Source organism: Suricata suricatta, chromosome 2 (assembly GCF_006229205.1).
Source record: "Suricata suricatta isolate VVHF042 chromosome 2, meerkat_22Aug2017_6uvM2_HiC, whole genome shotgun sequence".
NCBI lineage: Eukaryota > Metazoa > Chordata > Mammalia > Carnivora > Herpestidae > Suricata > Suricata suricatta.
The window spans coordinates 78,120,056-78,144,343 of NC_043701.1; the positions used below are offsets into that span (position 1 = coordinate 78,120,056).

Genomic DNA, 24,288 nt, shown 5'->3' on the forward strand with positions numbered 1-24,288 from the left:
TCAAGAGTTGGATGCTTTACCGACTGAGCCACCTAGGCATCCAGTGGCGCCTCTTTTTTAATCACTTATTGAATCTGTGTGCAGGGGCACCTGGGTGGCTCAGTCGCTTAAGCAGCCAACTCTTGTTTTCAACTCAGGTCATGATTTCACGGTTCATAAGTTCAAGCCCTGCTTTGGGCTCTGTGCTGACAGTGCAGCGCCTGCTTGGGATTCTCGCTCACCCTCTATCTCTGCCCCTCCTGCTTGCTTACTCTGTCAAAAAATAAATAAGCTAAAAAGAAAAAAAGAACCTATGTGCAGGCACTGTTCTAGATCTTAGAGTGTTATGTGGGCTTTGATTTTGATTAAAAATCCCTGCCCTCCTGGAGCTTACCATCTAGTTACTTGCTCTGAAATAAGTTGACCGCATAATTGGTAACATGAGCCTAAAACAGTATTTTGATAATTTTATGTACTTAGAAGAAATTTGTTCTAAATGCTATAGTCGTATACTTTTTATTCCACGTATATCATGTTTTTTCATTTGGGATCATTTAGTAATTGATACTGTTTATTGCCTTGTTTTTTCAATGTTGGTTTTTTTAAACTTTTATCATGAAAATTCCAGTTTTCCTCCTTCGTAATTAAGAGTAGGAGAGGAAAAAGGATAAGGAACAATTGAAAAACATTCTTCAAGAGAGCCCTTAAAACTAGAAGAAATCCTGATCGATCCTTCTAATCTACCTCTTCATTATACAGTTTAAGATACTGAGTTCTGCTGAGGTCAAGTGGCTTGTCCAGTCAGTGTCCCAAATCTAGCTTATTAAAAGTGGTCCATTACTCTATTGTATGTAATCCATATTCTTTTTGAAAATTTTTTTGGTTATTAGGGAAATGCATTTTAAAGTTTGTTTATTTTTGAGAGAGACAGCATAAGCTGGGGAGGGGCAGAGAGAGAGAAAGAGAGAATCCCAAGCAGGCTCCATGCTGTCAGCACAGAGCCCTATGTGAGGCTTGAACTCACGAAACCATGAGATTATGACCTGAGTCGAAACGAAGAGTCGGATGCTTAACCAACTGAGCCACCCAGGTGCCCCTGAAACATTACTTTCATTCAACAAATATTTGTGCTTACTCTGTGCCATACAATGAAATGTGTTAAAATATGCAAAATTAAGGTGATTCCTTAGACGCAGAATCTGTTTTCTTCTTAAACATGAAAGTGTTCCAAAACTAATAAAAATATCTACATTGAATGAGAATGTAAGTTACAAATAAGACTAACGACTTACTAATGTAAAGTTGTGAGGTCTTTTCCATAGCTGATATGTTGGGGACTATTTGACACTTATTTGGAAAATGTGCTTCACAGCATCCTTAAAATGTTGCTTTGTCTTCTTTGCTTTTCAGTTGCCCTACATACAAATTGTCTTTGGGTCAACTGTTGTAATCTACTTTTTGTTTCCATAGTTAGGCCTCTGGGGTTTTGTTGTAATAGTTTGCACAGCATTCTTGTGCAACATTCATTAAGGAATATTAAAAAGATTTAAAGGCAGCACTGACAAGTACCAATAGTCACCATAATTAGAATTAATTAGGATTTCTTAAATTTTCTACAGCAAAATCATAGAAAATGGCTCAACTTATAGCTGTTTTTGGAAACTGGAAAGACTAACATTTTAAAAATATTTTATAATGTTCTCTTTTCAGTGTGTATGTGTTGTTTTGGGTGTGTTTGTCAAAAAAGTATTGGTTGGTTTGGTGATTTCATATATTCATGCTTTTAAACTTAGTGTTCTAGGATTTAAAGTATAATGACAAATGAGGGGGGAAAAGGAACTCAGTGCATGGAATATAAATTGGTATAATGGAAAAAGTACTGGATTTGGAGTCAGGTGTTCTTATTCTCTTTTGCCACTTAACCGATTATGATCTTAGTTAAGTAATGTCTATTTGTCTTTAAATCTCAGTGTCCACATTTCTTTTTTTCCAGTCGGATATTCCCTGACCTCTCCCTACATCCTTCAACCACATTCAGTCTTTCCGTTGGAGGCTTTCTTTAGTACCTGTACTTTCTCTTCAAAGTGCTTTTTATCTCTTGAAATGATATATTTCTGTATTTATATTTGTTCTTCCTACCTGGATTACAATTCATAGGAGTATTACTTGTGTCTTTCATTCATTACTACCTGCTCTGCATTTAGCACAGTGGTGGATACATGATAGGCAGTCAATAAATATTTTTTAAATAAATGAGCTACTTACTACCTGTCATATGCTAAGTAATTTCCTTCATAGATATAAAACTCAGCAACCACACCTCTTACAGAAAGCCTGGAGAAAATCAGGATATGAGAGGCTCCTGTACCATCTCTTTAAAGATATGTAGGATTACTTTTGTTCATGAAATTGTACACTAACTCTTAATCTTTTTTGTTTCTCTCAACTCAGTGAATAGGCTTGCCTTGATTAAAAGATTGTACTAGTAGAATTATATATTTTGATTCATGTCTAGCACAGTGCCTGTACATGGTAAACACTCAATGAATACTCAATAAACAAACATTGCAATTAGTAGGTTTTTTTTGAACTCCCATTATAAAAACTTGGCATGTTTTTATACAACATTTTTAAAGTTTCTTTTATTGAGAATGATTACTTATAAATATTGAACTCAAGAAATAAATTATCAGTCATTTTTGTTTAGTCATTTATTCATGTTCTAGTTAAAGTAATGTATTTACTTGAGATCTGAATTAGTTTTGAAAGACAAGTGTATGTGGACATAATATCTTTCCAGTAAATCTTGCAACTATTTCTGTACCTACATATGTTAACATTTTTATAATTGGCTTCCAAATGACAAACACAGATGGCTGTAGTCTGAATTTTCAGCATGTTTTAGAATAAATGTTTTCCCAGTAATTTAAAGTGTATCATTTCACTATCAGATGATTAGCTAATTGAGTAGAGTTTCTGATTTTTTGCTTATCTGCTAGCTTGCCACTTTACAGATTTAAAATAAAAGTAGCTTAGATAGCTATAAGAAATTAGATTTAGGGTATGATCTTAGTCCCTCTCTCACATTTTTATGAAACAGAACTCTTGCTGAAAAGCAATTGAGCTTTATTTATTTTAAAAATTGAAGTATAATTAACATATAGTATATTAGTTTCAGGTGTATAATATAACGATTCACCAGTTCTGTGCATTTCTCAGTGCTCATCAGGATAAGTGTACTCTCAATCGCCTGTCTCCCTTGCCACCTCCCCTCTGTAATTCTCTGTATATAAGAGTCTGTCTTCTGTTTGTTTTCTTATTTATTTATTTATTTATGTGTTTATGTGTTTATTTTTAAATATTCATTTATTTTGAGAGAGAGTGTGTGTGCGCAGGGGGTGTGGGGAGAGGGAGAGAGAGGGAGAGAGACAGTCCCAAGTAGGCTTTCCACTGTGAGCACAGGGCCCAGTATGGTGCTCGAACTTATGAACTTGAAGTCAAGAGTTGAGTGCTTAACTGAGCCTCCCAAGTGCCCCTGTTTTTTTTTTTAAATTTTTATTAAAAAAAAATTTTTTTTTATTTTTGAGAGACACAGAGACAGCGCGAGCAGGGGAGGGTCACAGAGAGAGGGAGATACATAATCTGAAGCACGCTCCAGGCTCTGAGCTAGCTGTCAGCACGGAGCCCAGCACAGGGCTCGAACCCATGAACGAACCATGAGATCATGACCTGAGCCGAAGCTGGAGGCTTAACTGACTGAGCCACCCAGGCGCCCCCCCCTGTTTTTTGGGGTTTTTTTTAATTCCACGTAAGTGAAATTATATGGTATTTGTCTTTCTCAGTCTGATTTATTTTATTTAATATAGTACCCAGGAGGTCTACCCACATTGTTGCAAATGGCACAGTCTCGTTTTTTTATGGCTGTGTGATATTCCTTTGTAAGTGTGTGCCACATCTTTGTTAGCTGTTTGTCTATCAGTGGACTCTTAGGTTGCTTCCCTATCTTGGCTATTGTAAATAATGCTGCAGGAAACATGGGGGTGTATATATCTTTTCAAATTAGTGTTTTTATTTTCTTTAGTAAATAGTAGTGGAAGTACTGGATTGTATGATAATTCTATTTTTAATTTTTTGAGGAACCTCCATACTGTTTTCCACAGTGGCTGCATCAATATGCATTCTCAGCAGCAGTGCACAAAGGTTTTCATTTTCTCCACATCCTTGCCAACACTTGTTGTTTCTCGTGTTTTTTATTTTAGTCATTCTGACAGGAGTAAAGTGATATCTCATTGTTTTTTGATTTGCATTTCCCTGATTATTAGTGCTGTTGAGTATATTTTCATGCATGTTAGCCATGTATATGTTTTCCTTGAAGAAATGTCTATTCAGATCCTCTGTTTTTTAGTCAGATTGTTTTTTTGGCATTAAGTTGTATAAGTTCTTTATGCATTTTTATGAAACAAAACTCTTTCTAAAGAACTGTTGTGGACATTATTTTTTAGAATTAATTTTGTCTTGTTTTTCCCCTGATGGAGGAAGAGATGGCAAGAGGGATCATTTTGTGTTTTAATTCATTTAATTGCTGGTTTTATTTCTGAGACCATGGAACATTTTTGTATAGTAGAATTAGATATGCCTATTATATCATCTTAATTGTCTGGTTATGTGGATTGGTGCTTAAAATGATTGTTTAGTTGCGGCTTTTTTGTAAAAGATAAGTAATCTTTTTTTCACTCAACTTGTATTTTTTGAGTACTGTTCTAGACTTTGAAGCTGTGAGCAGAACAGAAGTCCTTACTGTCGTGCAGTTTACCTTCTGATTAATTGTTCTGAAAATATAATCTGGCTTCATATAATCAGTAGAAGACCCAAAAGAATGTCTTGGTAATTTTATGTTCTTAGAAGTGAAGTGACTTGTTCTAATCACCATAATAGAATCATTCTTTTTAAACAAAAATTTATTAATAATAAGTAATCACTATCCCCAATGTGGACCTTGAACTCTCAACCCTGAGATCAAGAGTCTTGTGCTCCTCCGACTAAGCCAGCCAGGCACCCCAAGAACCATTTTACTTTTATTCCATATCTGTCCATTGATAACTTTGCATTTGGATCATTTAGTATTGGATATTGTTGTCTCAGAGGTGTTTCTTACAAATAAATTGTTTATAATACAGTTTAATTTTCTCCTTTGTACATAGAAATAAATATTAAATATGGGGGTGCCTGGATGTCTCACTTGGTTAAGCATTTGACTTCGGCTCAGGTCATGATCTTGACCCTTGTGGTTTCAAGCCCTGTGTCAGGTCTGCTGACAGCTCAGAGCCTAGAGCCTGCTTCAGATTGTGTTTCTCTCTCTCTCTGTTCCTTCCTGGCACATGCTTGTCTCTCTCTCTCTCAAAAATAAACATTAAAATTTTTAAATATTAAATATAAAGTATATGTGTGTGTATATATATATGTGTGTGTGTGTGTATATATATATATATATATATATGTATATATATATATATATATATATATATATATATAAATCTAACATGGGAATTTTGAACAAAATCTTCATCTTTGTCTTTATATCTTCCGCTAACTGGGTATATTTTCTACCACAAAATGGAATTTTAAGAAGTTTCTGAAGTTGAACTTATATATTATCAACATTTTTTAGTTTTGTGCTTTCTGAGAGATCTATTTAAAATGTGCCTAGACTTTTGATTCTATTTATGGATAATATATAATAGTGTTTCAGTTCATTTATTTTTTAAGAATGGATTTGCTATCCTCCATAGTTTAAACACATTCCAGCAGCTAAATAATATACAGAGAGAGGCAACTGGTCTTGCATCTGTTCCCAGACATGAAGTAGGAAAACAGACTAGTTGCTAAATAACTGGGAAAAAATTGTTTTAATATGATCTATTTTTAAATTTTACAAAGTCAATGATTGCTATTTCCAGCTTATGAGCTAGACCTCTTTATTAAGTAATCACTTATATATAGGTCATACTTTTCTTCATCTATAACAGACAAAATAAGTATAAAATATGCTGTATGTTATTTAGGTTCTGGTATTTGTCACATATTTTGATAGTGATATCAGCATCATTATTAAGATTGTTTTAATATCTCGTATCATAGGAAATATACTGGCCATCTTTGTCCTTGGTCTAATTAATAGTTATATAATTAATATGCTGGTAGTCTATTCTTTTTAAGGCACAAAGGGGTTTACACCTGTTCTTATGCTTTTATTCCTCTCCTCTCAATGATCAAATAGCTCAAATTAAATTTAATAGTTGGTGGTTAGTAGTTGCTTCATATAAAATTTAGAAAATTTGCTGTACAAAAAATGAAATTTCAAATAAGCATAAGGAAAAATACCTATAATACTCCAATCTAGAGAGATACCAAACTTGTCGTTATAGTCTTTCAGAATTTATGCCTATATGAATAATATTAAATTTCAGGCTAGCTAGAATTGTTGAAAGCTGTATCTTTGTTTCATTTAGTAAAAAAAAGATTTATTGCTTATTATTTTATATATACTACTGTCATAAACATCTTATTTTTCATGTATATTTTTTATATAAACATTTTTATTATTATTGATGATTTACATTGATATTAGTTTGAGTTAATCCAGTATTGTCCAAGGTATATAATGCATACTTCTGATTTTAGGTGGTGACAAGATATTTTAGGTGATATCCTGATTCAGTATTAAAGTCAATAGTATTATAAGAAAGTTAATATCTTTCTAGGGTTTTTTTTGTCCCTCTGCTTACAATAAGCCAAAAGTCTATTTGCCCATATATCCTGAATATTCCTTTAATAGTTGTCTGTTTCTTTTATTAAACTTCAGCAGTAATACCTAACTAAAATTTTAATGTAGCTTTTTCAATACACTCATTTCTGTTTACCGTTTTCTTTAAGGAAGTCACAAGTGATACTAGCTTTTAATTTACACCAGGATAGAAAGTCTCCTTTTAAGATAAATTTAGATAAGTATGCTGGTTAAAACATGTTCATAAGTACCAGTGGCACTAGGGCATCACAGAACTCCATGATGTTATGGAAATGGTTAGGGGTTAGGAAGTACTATTGTTTGACATTGAATTATTTCAAAATTGTTCCCATTGAAAACAAGGCTGCAGTGATCATTTGTATAGCTAAATCTTTTGCATGGACTAATTAGTGTAAATGAGTAGGAGTCCCAGAAATTTCACAAGGGAAATGAATTTAGAATTCTTACATCGTTGTGTAGTCTAACATACAGAGATTGCACTCTCACCAGTGACTAAGAGTGCCTGCTTTCCCTTATTCTGCCCATCTCCGGGCTAATTTTTTTTTCTTTAGACATGACATTTTCAGTTAACAATATTTGAATAGCATTATTCAGAAGTATCATCTTTGCAATTCAGTAGTTATATTAGGGATTATAACAACTGTCCTTTATCATTTTACTGATGTTTGATCTGTTTTTAAAGGTTTTTCTTAAAAATGTTTTAATGTTTTTATTATTAAGAGACAGAGTCAGAACATGAGCATGGGAGGGATAGAGAGAAGGGAGACACAGAATCTGAAGCAGGCTCCAGGCTCTGAGGTCAGCACAGAGCCCAATGCAGGACTCGAACCCACAAGCTGTGAGATCATGACCCGGGCCGAAGTCTGATGCTTAACAGACTGAGCCGCCCAGGTGCCCCTGATGTTTAATCTTGTAAAGAAAGTAACTCCAAGGATACTTGCTTTTTTCATAGTGGTGATCAATAAAAAGTATCTCTAATGATAACAAAAACTTCTTTTTTTCTGTAGCTTGCCCAGTTTCGACAAAGGAAAGCTCAATCTGATGGACAGAATCCTTCTAAGAAGCAGAAAAAAAAGAAGAAAACTTCAAGCAGTAAACAGGATGTGTCAGCATACCATGCTTTGAGTATTGAGCGCTCACAGGGTGACGAAATGTACATAAATAGTTCTCAGAGAGTAGGAACAGCTGTGACTCCTGAATCCACAATAATCAAACATGACGAGGCCTTTGTTGAAGTAAGTATTCATCTAGATTTTTGAACATTAGGATTCTAAGTGGAAAGTTGTTGTAGTAACAGTGCTTATTAACACGCTATGCAGTTGTGAGCTTCATTCAACAAACATTTGTAATACAACAACTGTGATATATCAGGGAATCAGCACCACAGATGCAAAGGCAAATATCACCGTCTCTGCCCATTAGGCAAGTCAGTCTAGCGGGGAAGGCAGATGTAAGATAGGCTGTACTCTGATTACAGCTGTGGTAACAAAAATGCATATGGTACCCTAGAATACCGTGATCTGGGAGAATGCTGAATCAGCATTAGCTATCAGCAAAGAAGTAGGCAAGGCAACCTCTGTGGTAAAAAAACAACATTTACGAAGATATGGAACTGTTACATGATTTGGAAACTGTAGGAAGTTTAGTTTTAAAAAGATCACAGAAGGTGCCTCCTTAGCGCAGTAGGCAGCGCATCAGTCTCATAAAAAGATCACAGAATGATGGGGATGGGGTGGGTGGTGGTAAAGATGAGGGGCGGGAGATTGCACCTGGCCACGGAAGGCCCTAAACAGAGGCTAGTTTTCTTTCTCTCATTAATGCTGTAATTTCCAGAATATAGCAATGAAGGAGAATTTACAAGTGGATTGGGATGAGCCGCCAACTAAGACCAGGAGTAAAGAAGCTTGGGATGCTTAGGAGAAAGAGTGGTGGACAAGGCAGAAAATAATTATAATTTGGATTGTGCCCTGATATAATTATGTGGAAACAGAAAGATTTACATATTATATAGGATTTGAGCTTTATTCAAGAGGTCAGGAGTGTTAGATATATGCTGTTCATCCTAAGAATGGATCTTTTTGAGATTTTCCTACTTAGACTTGTTGAGCCTCTTGGATATGTAGATTAGTGTGTTTCATGAAATTTGGCAAGTTTTCGGACCATGAATATTCAAATATTCTTTCTGCTCCTTTCTGTCCCCTCCTTCTTGATCTCCTGTTATGCCTGTTAGTATGTTTGATATTGTTGCACAGATCTTTGGTGCTCTCTTCATTTTTCTTCATTCTTTCTTTTCTTCAGGCTGCCTAATTTCATTTGAACTATATTAAAGTTTATGGATTCTTTCTTCTTCCTCTAATGAATTTTTCATTTCAGTTTTTATTTTTATTTTATTTATTATTAAAAATTGTTTTAAACTAATCTCTACACCCAACCTGGGGCTTGAACTCACAACCCCAAGATCAAGACTTGCATGCTCCACCAGTGGGGCAAGCCAGGCGCCCTTCTTTGGTTCTAAGTTATTTCTCTTTAGTGATCTTCTCTGTTTTGTAAGGCAGTACCTAATAGTTTTCTTTAGTGTTTTAGACTTTATTTTATTCACTTAATTTTATTCACTTATTTGACCATTTAAAAATAGTTAGGGACTATTTCTAATGGCTGCTGTTTTTCTTACGTGTGGGACATACTTTCCTTTTTCTTTGTGTATCTTATAATTGTTAAAATATGAACCTTTTAAATAGAATATGGCAGCTCTGCTTGCTATGGTTTGAAGATGTATTTATTATATATTTCTGCAAAACAAATCAATATTTGGGCTTCTCACTAGAGTTTTAGCATTTCCAGTTCGAAGAACATCTTGCTCACCATTTTATCCTCAGTGCCACAGTTTTTAGTACACAGTATACATTTAATATGTAGCTGGTTCAAGGACATAAGTGAATGAACCATAAGGACTTGTGTCATAAAAGTATTTTTGATTTGGAGCGCCTGGGTGGCTCCGTCAGTTAAGTGTTTGACTTCGGCTCAGGTCATGATTTCACGGTCCATGAGTTCAAGCCCTGCGTTGGGCTCTTTGCTCACACAGCTCAGAGCCTGGAGCCTGCTTCGGATTCTGTGTCTTCCTTTCTCTCTGTCCCTTGCCCATTTGTGCTCTGTCTCTCTCTGTCTCTCAAAAATACTAAATGTTAAAAAAATTAAAAATTAAAAAAAGTATTTTTTATTTAAAAGAGGGTCACATAAGTTAGGAACCACTGAAACAGAATTTTAGAATAGGGATAAGTTTATTTCTCTTCCTGGCATCAGTTACTACATTGGAGAGTAGTATATCGGAGAGTAGGTAGTCTTAGAAGTTGGTATTGAGCGCTGAAGAAAATTTCGTTAAAGTACAGATAAGAAAGGTGTCAGTGATGGTTCTTTTTTGTTGAATGAATATGTGGGTCTCTTTTCTAACTTGTAAAATGAGATTGTTAGATGAGTGGGTGAGCAGTAAAAGCAGTAAAAATTTAAGTTTCCTCCTTGACTCTTTCTAGTACTTCTGAGGCAGGCTTGGAAAGTGTTTTATAAGCTTCAAAGGTGTTAATAACAACAAAGATTGTTATTTTCCTTAAAGTTGTTATTTTCTAGCATCAAGATTTGATGATTTTTTAAACTTTTTTTTTTTTAATCTCTAGGCCCAACATGGGGCTCAAACTTATGACCCCAACCAAGATCAAGAGTCATGTGCTCTGCCAACTGAGCTAGGCCCCTGATTTTTCTTTTTGGAGAAATTGACCCCTTTTTACTAACATTTTGATAAAGACCTTTTGTTTAAAAGAGACATCAGAATTTGAAGGATGAGATCTTATTTGGTGTTTCTGTCTTACAGATGATTTGTGGGGTATATATGACTGTGTGAAAGAAAGTACCTCTTGATACATTTATATTTAGAAAAATGCCTGTGATAAATATCATGTGTGTCATATAGCTGTTGTGATTCATAATCAGAATGAAAGTTTTACAGGTTTGAGGGCACCTGGCTGGCTTAGTAGAGCGTGTGACTCTTGATCTTGGAGTTGTGAGTTCAAACTCCACCTTAGGCGTAGTGCTTATTTAAAGAAGATGAATAAAATAAAATCCACATACTTTAAAAAATTTTTAAAGGTTTGAATAATTTTTACTAGTTTTTTAGTGATATTTTTATGTGAGTTTTCTATCATATGTTGCTAATAGGAATGGGTTAATAACATGCAGTGGGAGAATAAAAGACCTTAATCTAATCAATTTTCTTTTGTTTTAGCCAGAAAGTGAAATTTCAACTACAGCAGATGATTATAGTTCAGAGGTAAGAATAACTAATATTATGTATGATTGACTTTTTATATTGATTTTGAAACTTCTTGATTATTAATTTATTTCTTGCAACTCATGCATATGTATTTTTTATAAGTATAATGAAATACAGCATCATGAAATATAATGTAAATGACCTAGATCTCCTGAAGGTTATGTTTTTCTCTGTGTATTTTTGTAGATTGTCAACTAAGGTCTTAAATCTGTTTGCATAGTGTGGACCTTAATTAAATAGAGGCCTTGAGTTTCTAGGAAAATGATATTGAGATTCTAAGACACATGGTTGTCATAAGGTATCCATATTCAACACCATAAATATTTCATTATGCAGATTATTTCACACTTTAAGTAATGCTTTTTACAAATGCTTGGATTTTATATAATCATATGAATTTATTTATTGAAATCAGTATTGCAGCAGTGATCTTAATTTAGGTGATAAAATGTAATGTAGACATTGGTGACATTAGGAAATACCTTCTTTATATAAAGTGTTGTTAGTGTATGTCATACTGTTATCTTTTTCTTATTCGTTTAGATTGTCATTGTCATTTGTTTGGTCCAGAATTTGAGAATATGGGAAATTATTCTTAACTCTGAATGGTTCAGCAACTCAGTGTATTCCTTAAGTTTTCGTATATTGTAGCGTTCTAATATAAGGGGGAAAAAAGATAACTTAATGTTCTTAAATGAATGGATTACTGTTTTGAAGTGCTAATAGGAGTAAAAACTTTGATACTTCAAAAATTTAATGTGCTTAAAAGCTGGGAATATACTTATTAGTAATCTGATGTGGAAAATAGTTAACCAGGGTTAAATAAATAAATTGGTACCTGGTTTAGGCTGCATAAAATTGCCTACAGGGGAAGTAGCTCAGTTTAAAATCACAACTTGTAATTCAGAGAATCTAGCATTGTGACTTTCAGTTTGAAGCTTACATATAAAAGCAACACTGCTTTTCCCTTTCTGTAATGCCTTATTATATTCTTTTTAAAATTTTATTTAAAAAAATTTTAAGGCTTATTTTTGATAGAGAGCGAGAACATGAACAGAGGAGAGGCAGAGAGAGAGGGAGACACAGAATCTGAAGCAGGCTCCCAGGCTCTGAGCTGTCAGCCCAGAGCCCATTGTGGGGCTCCATCTCATGAACCACTGACTGAGCTATCCAGGTGCCCCTAAAACATTTTTTTATTCATAATTTTTAAATTGAAGTATAGTTGATACAGAATATTATTAGTTTCAGGTGAACAACATAGTAATTTCATATTTGTATTTATTACACAATACTCACAGTAAGTGTAGTTACCACCTGTTATCATACAAATTATTATTTTTTTTTAATTTGTTTATTTTGAGAGAGAGTGTGTACATGAGCAGGAGAGGGGCGGGCTCTAATACAGGGCTTAAACTCACAAACTGAGATTATGACCTGAACTGAAATTAAAGGTCAAATGCTTAACCAACTGAGCCACCCAGGCGCCCCTACTATACAAAATTTTTACAGTATTATTAACTCTATTCTTTATGCTGTACTTTACATTCTTGCAGCTTATTTAATTTATAATTCAAAGTTTGTACCTCTTATTCCCCTTTACTTATTTAGCCCATTGTCCTACTTTCTGGCAACCATCAGTTTATTCTCTGTATTTATGAGTCTGTTTCTGTTTTGTATGCTCATTTGTCTTATAAATTCTACATATAAGTGAAATCATATAGTATTTGTCTGTAACTTATTATTTCACTTATCCATGTTGTCACATATGGCAAGTTTTCATTCCTTTTTATGGCTGAGTAATTTTCCATCACACACACACACACACACACACACACACACACACACACACACACACACACACACACACACACACACACACACACACCCCCCCCCCCCCCCCCCCCCTCCCTTCTTTATCCATTTGTCTGTCAGTAGAAACTTAGGTTTACCTCTTTCATGTCTTGGCTATTATAAATAATGCTATAGTAAACATAGGGGTGCAATATATATTTTTGAATTGGTGTTTTCTTCAGGTAAATACTTGGAAATGGAATTAATGCATCCTATGTTATTTCCATTTTTAATTTTTTGAGGGACTGCCATACTGTTTTGCATAATGGCTACACCAATTTACATTCCCACCGACAGTGCACAAGGACTCCCTTTGTTCCGTGTTCTCAGCAACACTTGTTATTTCATGGTTTTTTTTTTAAAATAGTCTGTTTATGAGGTGTGAGGTGATAGCTCATTGTGGTTTTAATTTGCATAGTGATGTTGAACATCTTTTCCAGTTTTTCTTGGCCATCTATATATCTTCAGAAGAATGTCTATTCATGCCCTCTTGCTCATTTTTTAATTGGATTAGTGTATGTGTGTGTATAGTGCAATGACTTCTTTTTATTAATTTTTAATTTTTATTTTATCAAGTTTTCAGTTTTAATTCCAGTATAGTTAACACACAGTGTTATATTAGGTTCAGATGGAAAATATAGTGATTCATCAGTATTCTGCAACACCCGGTGCTCATTATGATAAGTGTACTCTTTAATCCCCATCACCTGTTTCACCCATCGCCCTTTCACCTTCCCTCTAGTGTCCATCAGTTTGTTCTTAAGAGTTAAGAGTCTGTTTCTTATTTGTCTCACCCCCACCCTTTGCTTGTTTGTCTTGTTTCTTAAATTCCACATGTGAGTGAAATCATACGGTATTTGTTTTTCTCTGACTTCACTGGACATTATACTCTCTGCTATGAGATTTTAAATATATTTTGGATATTAACCTTTTAACAGATACATCATTTACAAATATATTCTCTCAGTACATGTAGGAGGTTGCCTTTTAATTTCGTTGATGATTCCCTTCATTGCGCAAAAACCTTTTAGTTTGATGTTGTTTTTCAGTTTTTATTTTTGCTTTTGTTGTCCTTGCCTGTGAAGACAGATCAAAAATATATTCTAAGACTGATGTATCAGAGTTTACTTCCCATGTTTTCTTTTAGTAGTTTAAGGGTTTCAGGTATTTAATCCATTTTGAGCTTATTTTTGTGTATTGTGTAAGAGTGGTTTCATTCTTTTGCTTGTAACTGTCCTCTGTTTTTAGCAACGTTTATTGAAATGACTATCTTTTCCTCATTGTGTACTTTTGCCTCCTTTGTCATGGATTAATTGACCACACAAATAAGGGTTTATTTCTGGGCTCTCAGTTCTCTTCCATTGATCTATGTATCCATTTTTGTGCCAGTATTCTACTGTTTTGATTACTGTAGCTTTGTAGTATGGTTTGAAATCAGGGACTGTGTTTCCGCCAGCTTTGTTCTTCTTTCTCAAGATTACTTTCAATATTTGGGGTCTTTTGTGATCCAATACAAATTTTATGATTATTTGTTTTAGTCCTGTGAAAAATGCTATTACTATTTTGATAGAGTTGCACTGAATTTGTAGATTACTTTGGGAAGTATGGACATTTTTAACAGTATTTTTTCGACCCATGAGTATGGTCTGTCTTTCCCTTTATTGTGCCTTCAGTTTCTTTCATCAGTGTCCTAGTTATCAGAGTACAGGTCTTTCACCTCCTTGGTTAAATTTATTCTTGGATACTTTATTATTTTTGATGTGGCTATAAATGGTATTTTTCTTATTTTCTCTGCTAGTTTGTTGATAAGAGTATAGAAATCAACAGATTTCTGTATATTAGTTTTATGTCCTGCGACCTTCACTAAGTTCGTTTATTAGTTCTGATAGTTTCTTAGTGGAATCTTCAGAGTTTTTTATAGATAGTATCCTGTCACCTGCAAATCATAACCGGGCTGCAGCTGCTGGGCTGCACTGAAGGGCAGGGCTGGCCCTGGCGCGCCTGGCTAAGAGGCAGGCTGCAGCTGCCGCAGGCATGCCGGCAGGTGGGCTTAGTATGCAGTGTGACTGCCTGGGAGGCTTGGTGGCCGCTGTCTTGGGCCTGGAGGTGGGTGGGGCTCCCTAGAGTAGGAGTCACTTTGGAAGGGCCCCTGCCAGGGCAGTGGGGTTGGTTAGGGTGGGTCTGCAGGGGAACGCCAGAGCAGGGTGAATGGTGCTAGGAAGAGAGAGTGTCAGACTGGGGCCCGGTTGTGCTGAAGGAGGGCAAGAAAAATAGTGTGTGCCAGCACTTCCGTTCCTGGAAAAAGTTCCTGCAGATCCTTGCCACTGTGGCACATACCCTAAAGTTAATTACTCTCCCTCACAAATAATCCATCTGCTTTTAAACTCCTGTCTTGTCCTGGGTCTTTGAGCAAGTGATGTTGTACACTGGCCTTTTAAGAACAGGGTCTTGGTTTCTTATAGCCTCCTGGCTCCCCCAAAGTTAAGCCAGTCTAAAGCCAGATGTTTATGGGGGCTCATCTTCCCGGTGCGTATCCCCATTGTGGGGCTTGCACACCTTGCTTCTTGAGGAGGGCCTTCACACTTGTGAGATCTCTCCTGCTTGTGGGTTGCTGCATAGGAGGTTTAGTTTCTGATTGTGTCTCTGTCCCTCCTACCTTTTTTCCTGGGATTTTTTCTTTGTACCTTTAGCTGTGGAAAAGCTGTTCCGCTAGTCTTAAGGTTGTTCTCTCACAAGGAGTTGCAGTATATGTAGTTGCAGCCTTGGTGCGTTCATGGGGAGAGGTGAGCTCAGGAAATTCCTGCTTGGCCTTCCTCTCTCTCTCTAATGCCTTAATCCTTTTTTTTTTTTTAAGTTTGTTTATTTAGAGAGTGAGAGCAAATGAGTGAGCACAAGCAGGGGAGGGGCAGAGCCAAAAGGAGAGAAACAATCCCAAGCAGGCTCAGTACTGTCAGCTTGGAGCCCAGCCCAGGCTTGATTCCACAAACTATGAGATCACGACCTGAGCCGAAGATGAGAGTCAGTCGTTTAACTGACGAAGCCACCTGGGCGCCCGATAATGCCTTAATTCTTACAGCTTGTCTTTCTTGATTAAAAGTTTCGGGTATTCTTGTCCTTGAACTGCCTGTGTCTTTGGGACCCCCCAAGGACTCCACGAAATGTGGTTTTTTCTTTACATGGAGTTGATTTTTTTTTTTAATAAGCCAAGTGGCTACAGGTCAGACCATCTCATATATGCCTGTGAATTTTGGTTAAATTTATATAGCCATTTTCTCACTTTGAGATAAGAGAGTAAACTTTAATTTTTATTAATATGTATTTGAAAGATAAAAGCATTAGAAGATTGTGGTTTTCAAGTTCTTTTTTGAAAATAATATATTGGAAATTCTTGTTACAATAAGATACTTTTTGCCTAGATTTTTTAAATTATAAAATTGGTAGATATTATGAGGTCCAGAAAAATGTATTGAAGCTATTTATCTGTGATACCTAGTAAATATGTGTTTTGAAGTAAGGTACAAGTAATATTTAAATGTAAATCCTCAGATAAAAGTTAGAATATGTTGATAGTGATTCAACAAGAAATTTATGTGTGTATGTGTGTAATTTCTATATATTTTCATGTGTAATTACATGTTTATCATTATATATATGAATGATTGTATATATGAATAAATATGTACCTATACCTACATGTGAATTTTTTTTCCAAGCAAAAGTTTCAGGAAAGATACTTCTCTTTACTATGTGACATATCCTTTGATACTTTTTCTTTTTAAGTCTTTAAGTCTTCTTTTAAGTCACTAAAACTAAATTGATTAATTGACCTATAATTTGAAAAAATAGTTTCTTAGAAGATTACATTGAAAAAAGATATATGAAAAAGTTTTTTACAGATTGACCTGATTTCAATCATAACCTTGTGATATTATATAATTTGCACCTGGATTCACAATGGAAACAGAAAACTTGATAGTTTGTGAAGTATTTGGTGGCATCTCATTAAGACTGCTAACGTAGGGACTGGTTGAATCCATGACACGGGGCTAGTTGTGGAGGCTTTAGCTATTACTTTTAATAATGTTAAAACTGGTGTGACTGAGCTAGAATTACAGAGGACTTCTAAGCCATATTCACCTTTTCAGGAGGCAGAAGAATCATCAGGAAACCAAATTTGTGAATTGAGAAATAAATTTACCCTATAATACTTTTCCTATTGGATATTTTAAGGAATTATCTCTTAGTATCATACCCTCCCTACCAAAGGAAATTCCTTTCTAGGAAACATATAGATTATAACTTCATTACAAATGTCAGACTTGCAAAGTTTAATAATCTTGGCTGCTCTTGTTTGCACTTGACTATTTTTAAAATTTCAAGATTACAGTTTTTAATTGTAGGCTACATAATTATCTTGTGTGTTGTTTAAATATCACTGTCATTTTTCTGGGTTGTAGGGAAGTAAGGTAGCTTGACTTCTTTGGCCGGTATTCTCATTGGACTGAATGATGGGTTCAGGCTTAGAAAGAACTAAATAATATTATGCTATGCCCTAATAAGATCAGTTCTGTATAAATATATACCCAATTACATATACTAGAGAAATCAGACTAGATAAAAAGTAGCCTTCTTACAAATTAAATTATACATAATCTGTTCAGTCCTTCATGAAGGGACATTTCATATCCAAAATGCCATATGAAATATTTTTATTGCTATCCTTTGAGCAGAGTTATTTGGAGGAAGTTGTGAATGTTGTAGGCATCCTAGGCACAAAATAGGTAAATAAGTGTGCTGTGCTAAGTATGGAAAATGAAATGATAGTAGGACATACACTCTCATGAGTTCATGTGATTATTCAGTACCTCTTAACCAAGTTGCTTATACAGTTCATAATATTCATGAAATGGTGGGCTGGAGTTGGAGACATAGCCTGAAACCATAAAGTTATATAAACTTAGCCTTTCAACTTTGACTTGGGTTTTTTTGTTTGTTTTTTTTGTAGCCTCACCTTATTTTTTTTCTCACTCTCTGCCTCAGCTTTAATTGAGGTATAATTAGCAATTAAAAATTATATATATTTAAGTTGTGCAATATGTTTGATATTCACCTTTGACTTTAAGTGAATGATCTTAACCTCATTAATTACTTAGCTCCAATTCCCCCTATGGACATTGAACTATTGTAATTTTCATAAACTTCTAGGAATCATCAGATTCTTATTTTATTAAAACTTCCATTAATATTTTTGAATGTGTATAAGTATAAATTAAGTATAATAAGGATAAGATATTAATAGGCTGTTTTTAAGTTAACATCCAATGAAAGGAAAAAGTTTTGGTGTGAAGGCCATTTTTTGGTTATAAAAATGATCTTCCTCTGAATCTTTCTGAATAGCAGTTATTTTTATGAGGTGATACTTACCTCTATAGAGTACTTTAAAATTTAAAATGTACCGGACTTATATTTTTCCACGTCTTCATGTTACCCATATAAATTGAGTAAATCTGTGAATTCAGAAAGAATATAATACTACAGCCTAAGGGCTAAATAATGTAAGAAGAGATGTATGCTCTACCCTTTAGGTCTCAGTAAAATAACTATCCAATTAAAACAATAGAATAACTTAATGTTAACTACTAGTGATTGCAGTATTCTCCTGAGTATTTCTATCCTAACATCAGAATATAGTTTGTTTTAGTTTAATTCTGGTGAATAATCTTTTACATGGTATTAAAATTTTTACATTTATTGCTGATTTTATGTTTATTATAATAACATGTTATTAAGTTTTGAAAATGGCCCTCTAGTATTTTAAGGAGCCAATACATACAAGTTTTTCTAGTGTAATTTTGCTTAAATTAGAGAATAATTAAGCTGAAATATTGGCTATATAATGTGTTAGGTACAATTATTATAAACCAGTAACTTACTACAGAGTTGTATCATCTTACCTCCACCTAAAGGAGTATCCGTTGCTTACTATTATATTTGAAGCTTTTTATAAAATCCATTTCATAACACTGTTACTATAAACCAAACATTTTAGTAGGTGCTTATCAAAATGCTTTGTTCTAGAATCAAGAAGAGCTTATTGAAATTTAGGATTTAATTCGAAAATTATTTCCAGTGACTTGATATTAATAATTTTAATAGATTTAGTACTCCATTATTCTGGTAGTTTTCACAAATTGCCCCATTGTGTTGCCATAAAGATGAGGGTTTTTTTTTTTTTTAACTATAGTTTTGTTTTAGGAAAAACAAAGGAATAAAACCCTGTTAAAGAACTCCTAAATAGTATCTTCACGTTTGGTGGTTTTTTGGGTTTTTTTTTAAGTAGCCTCCACATAAAGGGCAGGCTTGAACTCACAACCCCTAGGGTCAAGAGTCACATGCTCTACTGAGTGAGCCAGGCAGGTGCTGTACTATTTTCACTTTTTAAAGTGATGTGGTTCATATCCTAATTTTACGATATTTTCTCCTGTCTACTTCAGCAATAAAAATTTTATTATCATAGATTCTGTTAATGTAGAATTGTGAATAATTAAGATGTAAGCAGGAATAAAGTTCATTTGTGAACTGTTGGGAGGAAGGGATTATTAAATTAATTGATCTGAAATTAATCTCCCACCAGGTCAACCCAGGAGACATACTCTGTCATCCTTCTTCCCATCCCCAGATGTCTGTGGTAGAGAAAGAGTAATGTGTTATGGAAAATCTCTGCATCAGTTAGGGTTGGCATGGCTGTCATCTCCCCCAGGGGAGAGTTGGGGGAGTGTTGTTTACCTCTTCATCTCACACTTCGTGATGTGATTACCAGCCTTCAGTGAATCTGCACCAGTAAATGATATTAACTTTAAAATGAATAGAGCTTAATCAAAGAACAGTTATTTAAGTGATTATAAGGCAGTGATTTGCAAAAGAGGATTTTAGTAACTTAAGGTCTATAATTACCCTTCTGAAGACAAAATAGGAACTGCACTTAGTTAGAACTTTAATTCACTTAAAAATCTGTAGTACAGTGTCTTCTGGATTGTAAGCACTCAGGTGTTTTAGGAATCATTGGCATGTGAAATGATAATGTCTTTTATATATTTAAATTTAATCACTGTATCTGTTTTTGCCAATGAGACATTTTCCCTATCCATAAAATATGCACGAATACAGTTAGCAGAAATATAATTATTAGCTTTAAATAAAGATCTATCTAAAATCATAATATATCAGGAAATTGTTTTTGTACAGGTAAATGGTTGCAGTTTTGTGGTGAGAACAGGAAAGCCCACAAATTTATTAAGGGTACAGTATTTAAAACTACTTATGATACTAATGTTTTACACTATTTAAAACCATCTGGCTAACTAACAAAGCTTTTTTCCTGCATGCACTTCTTTCTGTGTGTGATTTCCAAATGCTTTTAATGTTTAACAAAACAAAATTAGCTACCTATTGTTATATACAGCTCAGTTATAACAGAATTTGTAGGTATCTCTTTTTTTTGCTTTTAAGGTATATAGCACATTAATAACAAAGTAGGTAGTCATTCTAGTAAATTCTCAAGTGATGAGTGATATTTGAAAGCAGACTTTACTATGAAATTCAATATTTGAATCTCTCTTCCTGAGGAATGTTGTTAGTGTGAATTATTAAATATCTTGGATTGATTTAGGAAGAAGAATTCGGTGCTGATGATTCTTATTCTGAACATGGAGCACAGTATAATCAGACCCACCTAGAGATGATGGAAAACGAATTGGTTGGCAAACAACATGAGATTGAAGAGCTGAACAGAGAACTAGAAGAAATGAGAGCCACCTATGGGACTGAAGGGCTACAGCAGGTGTGCTTACTTTATGTGCCTTTTATCACAAAAACAGGAAATTTGAATGCCAGAATATGTACATACTTTAAAGATGAGGTTTATAAGTAGTCACTTAACTCATAATATTTGTTTTTTTCTAGATTTTTATAACATTCATTTTTGAGAGACAGAGCATGAGTAGGGGAGGGGTAGAGAGAGAGGAGATAGACACAGAATCTGAAGCAGGCTCCAGGCTCTGAGCTGTCAGCACAGAGCCTGATGTAGGGTTCAAATTCAAGGATGCTGAGATTATGACCTAAGCCGAAGCCGGATGCTTAACCAACTGAGCCACCCAGATACCCACATAGTATTTGTTCTTATACATATCATAAAAAACCTTGCTTAACACTAAGATTCCATGAACAGGAGTAATACAATCTGGAACCTTGTATTTAACTTTATGAGATAGCTAGGCTGAAATCACTTCAGTAGAATAAATGTTTTTGTAATCAGCCTGAGAGAAAATATGGTGCAAATCACATTAGAATGTTATGACTTACACTCATTAAAAATATCAGCGAGACCTTGTAAATGGACCTCTTGTGGTTCAAGCGACATCTGTTATTTGTGGCGGTCAGTTATGAAGACAAGGTGGAAAAGACCATTGATGAGAATGACAGAATACATTTTAGTTTCATCCTCTCCAGGAACAAGTGAGGATTGAGCATGTCTATGATGATGTTGCCTAGGAACAGATTGGGGCATCCTTCTAGAAGCAGATAATTGATAAGTTAGATCTAGTGTATTTTGTTCATTCAGGTAATTTTTTTAAAGTTGATTTGGAAGTAAAACCAATTTCTGCAAGATAATTTTTCAAAAGTGAGTAAAATTGCTTACAAATTACGATCTGCCATGGGGCATCTGGGTGGCTCAGTCAGTCAAGCATCTTAACTTCGGCTCAGGTCATGATCTTGCAGTTGTGGGTTTGAGCCCTGCATCAGGTTCTCTACACCTGGAGCCTGTTTCAGATTCTGTGTCTTCCTCTCCCTCTCTCTGCCCCTCCCTCACTTGTGCTCTGTCTTTCTCTGTCTCAAAAATAAACTATATTAAAAAATTTTAAAAGTAACAATCTGCCAGTGCATCTTGTATATTTTTGAATAGTTACCCGTACTAATAATCAATTTTGTTTTAAAAATAAGTCTGGCAGGGGCACCTGGGTGGCTCAGTAGGTTAAACATCTGACACTTGATTTTGGCTCAGGTCATGATCTCACAGTTCATGGGATTGAGCCCTGTGCCAGGCTCCAATCTGACAGCATGGAGCCTACTTGGGATTCTCTCTCTCTCTCTCTCTCTCTCTCTCTCTCTCTCTCTCTCTCTCTCTGTCTCTCTCTGTCTCTGTCTCTGTCTCTCCTGCCCCTGCCCTGCTCACACGTGCTCCCACACAATCTCTCTCTCTAAAAATAAACAAATAAACTTAAAAAAAAAAAGTCTGGCACTTAACGATTTTCACTTATACCTTTTAGTTACAAGAATTTGAAGCTGCCATTAAACAAAGAGATGGCATCATAACCCAGCTTACTGCTAATTTACAACAAGCAAGAAGAGAAAAGGATGAGACAATGAGAGAATTTTTAGAGTTGACAGAACAAAGTCAGAAATTACAGATTCAGTTCCAGCATGTAAGTATTACTAATAGAACAAAGTTTATTAGGTTTTTGGTAATCAATTTTTTAAAAAATGCTCATGATTTTGAGAACAAATTTAAACTTTGTTTATAATATATCATTCTGGGGAAAAAATAGTGAACACCTGTTATTATGTTAACCAAGAATTCAACTAGTTCTTGTGTGGTTTCTTTCTCTTATTTTCTTTGTTTTTCCTTGTCTGTATACTGAAAGTCTACACAATCTGTTAAGTCTGATGGGCGGATTTTTGCAGAAATTAACATGTAGCCACCTTTGCCAACCCTGGTATGATTTTATTTTATTTTCTAAAATGGTAATTAAAGTATATTCCATTTACCTTTCATCAGAGCCATAAGAATGTAATTGTATTAATCAGATTGGTTTCTGATGGCAAGTATAGAAAATAATTTGAGATAGGTTAAGCAGAAGGGAGAAGTTTAATGTAATACAGGCTTATATTACAGAATGCAAGGTGGAAATGCAACCAGGCCTTTGAAAGGGATTGGACTCGGAAACTAGATAGGCATCAGGAATCCAGAAAGTACTGTCATTCAGGCCCCGTTTCTTTCTGTAGGGCTGCCTTAGTCTTCCCTATTTTAGTAGACTTTCTCTGCTTTGTCATGGCATAATCTTATTTGGATTACTTGGATAATGTGCCCATACTCATCTGATCAGCCTTGACAGCATGTTTGCTGGGGTTTCAAGCCTGTAAATCTAGAAAATTTCCCAGAGAGCAGTTGTGAACTGAGCAATATCTTAAAAGATGTCTATTCCCTAGTGCAGTCACTTCAGAATTTAACTTGGGGGTTTCTTTGTGTTTTAAGTTACAGGCTAGTGAGACTCTGAGAAACAGCACTCATAGTAGCACAGCTGCAGATTTGTTACAAGCCAAACAACAAATCCTCAGTCATCAGCAACAGCTGGAAGAACAAGACCATTTATTAGAAGATTATCAAAAAAAGAAAGAAGACTTCAAAATGCAAATTAGTTTCTTACAAGAGAAAATTAGAGCATATGAAATGGTATGTTTCTTTTAAGGACGTTAGCCAACGTATAGCAGCTTTATAATTGAAGTTTTTAATGCAAGTATTTATTTTTTTGTTATGTACATGGATTACAAAATTTCATAATTAAGGAATGCTCTTTATATAAAACAACTTATTTGAAAAGCAATTAGGAGTCTTACAATAATAGTTGTTAAGATTATACTCCTTACTGAGTTCCTTGGAAATGATCAGCCTATGTTCAAGTGAGTTCTCAGGAGAATCTAAATTTATAAACATAATTAACACTCTTTTTTTCTTTTCATCTATAAGTATTTCTACTCATTTTACCATGGTTATGAAATTCTAAAAATATTTCCAAGACAAAATTAAATTTTGTGGATTTTAATTATAAGAAAACTATATTAGATTCTCTTTTCATGGTAGTTATGTTTTATAAAGTTGTGTGGAATACTTATTTAGCAAATAAGTGGTGATTGGGAAAAAGGGGGGATATATATAATTCATATATTTGTTTTTATGGATGTAACACATATATATTATGTATATGTATGTAAATTTATGCATGTATGTGTTTATACACATGCACACATATATCCTAGAGAATATATTTATATATACATACACACACATAACATATCTCATAGATTATAATCGTAAACCTAGAAGTTACTCATCTCTGTAGATTATATTTTATTTTTCGGAAGAGAAAATGGGGTTCACAAGTGTTAAGTGACTTGACTGAGGGTGCCCTTCCGACACTTGTCAGAGTTGTGATTCAAACCCATACACCTGGCCCGGAGCCGTCTTTCTTGTGCTGCACTGCACTGCCCCCCCTCT

The 24,288-nt window shown here is 34.7% G+C and overlaps 1 protein-coding gene across 4 annotated transcripts in view; it reads left to right on the forward strand.

Moving 5' to 3' along the window:
* AKAP9 (A-kinase anchoring protein 9) overlaps window positions 1-24,288 on the forward strand; it is a 150,175-nt gene that overhangs the window by 16,113 nt on the left and 109,774 nt on the right. For 3 of the 4 annotated variants that reach the window (XM_029928795.1, XM_029928788.1, XM_029928797.1), the window contains 6 exons: window positions 7,792-8,019; window positions 11,058-11,102; window positions 20,202-20,255; window positions 20,626-20,796; window positions 22,283-22,438; window positions 23,269-23,466. In XM_029928795.1, coding sequence (XP_029784655.1) covers window positions 7,792-8,019; window positions 11,058-11,102; window positions 20,202-20,255; window positions 20,626-20,796; window positions 22,283-22,438; window positions 23,269-23,466 — 852 coding nt within the window. The remainder of the gene's footprint in view (window positions 1-7,791; window positions 8,020-11,057; window positions 11,103-20,201; window positions 20,256-20,625; window positions 20,797-22,282; window positions 22,439-23,268; window positions 23,467-24,288) is intronic. The other variant, XM_029928803.1, reaches the window with a different exon arrangement.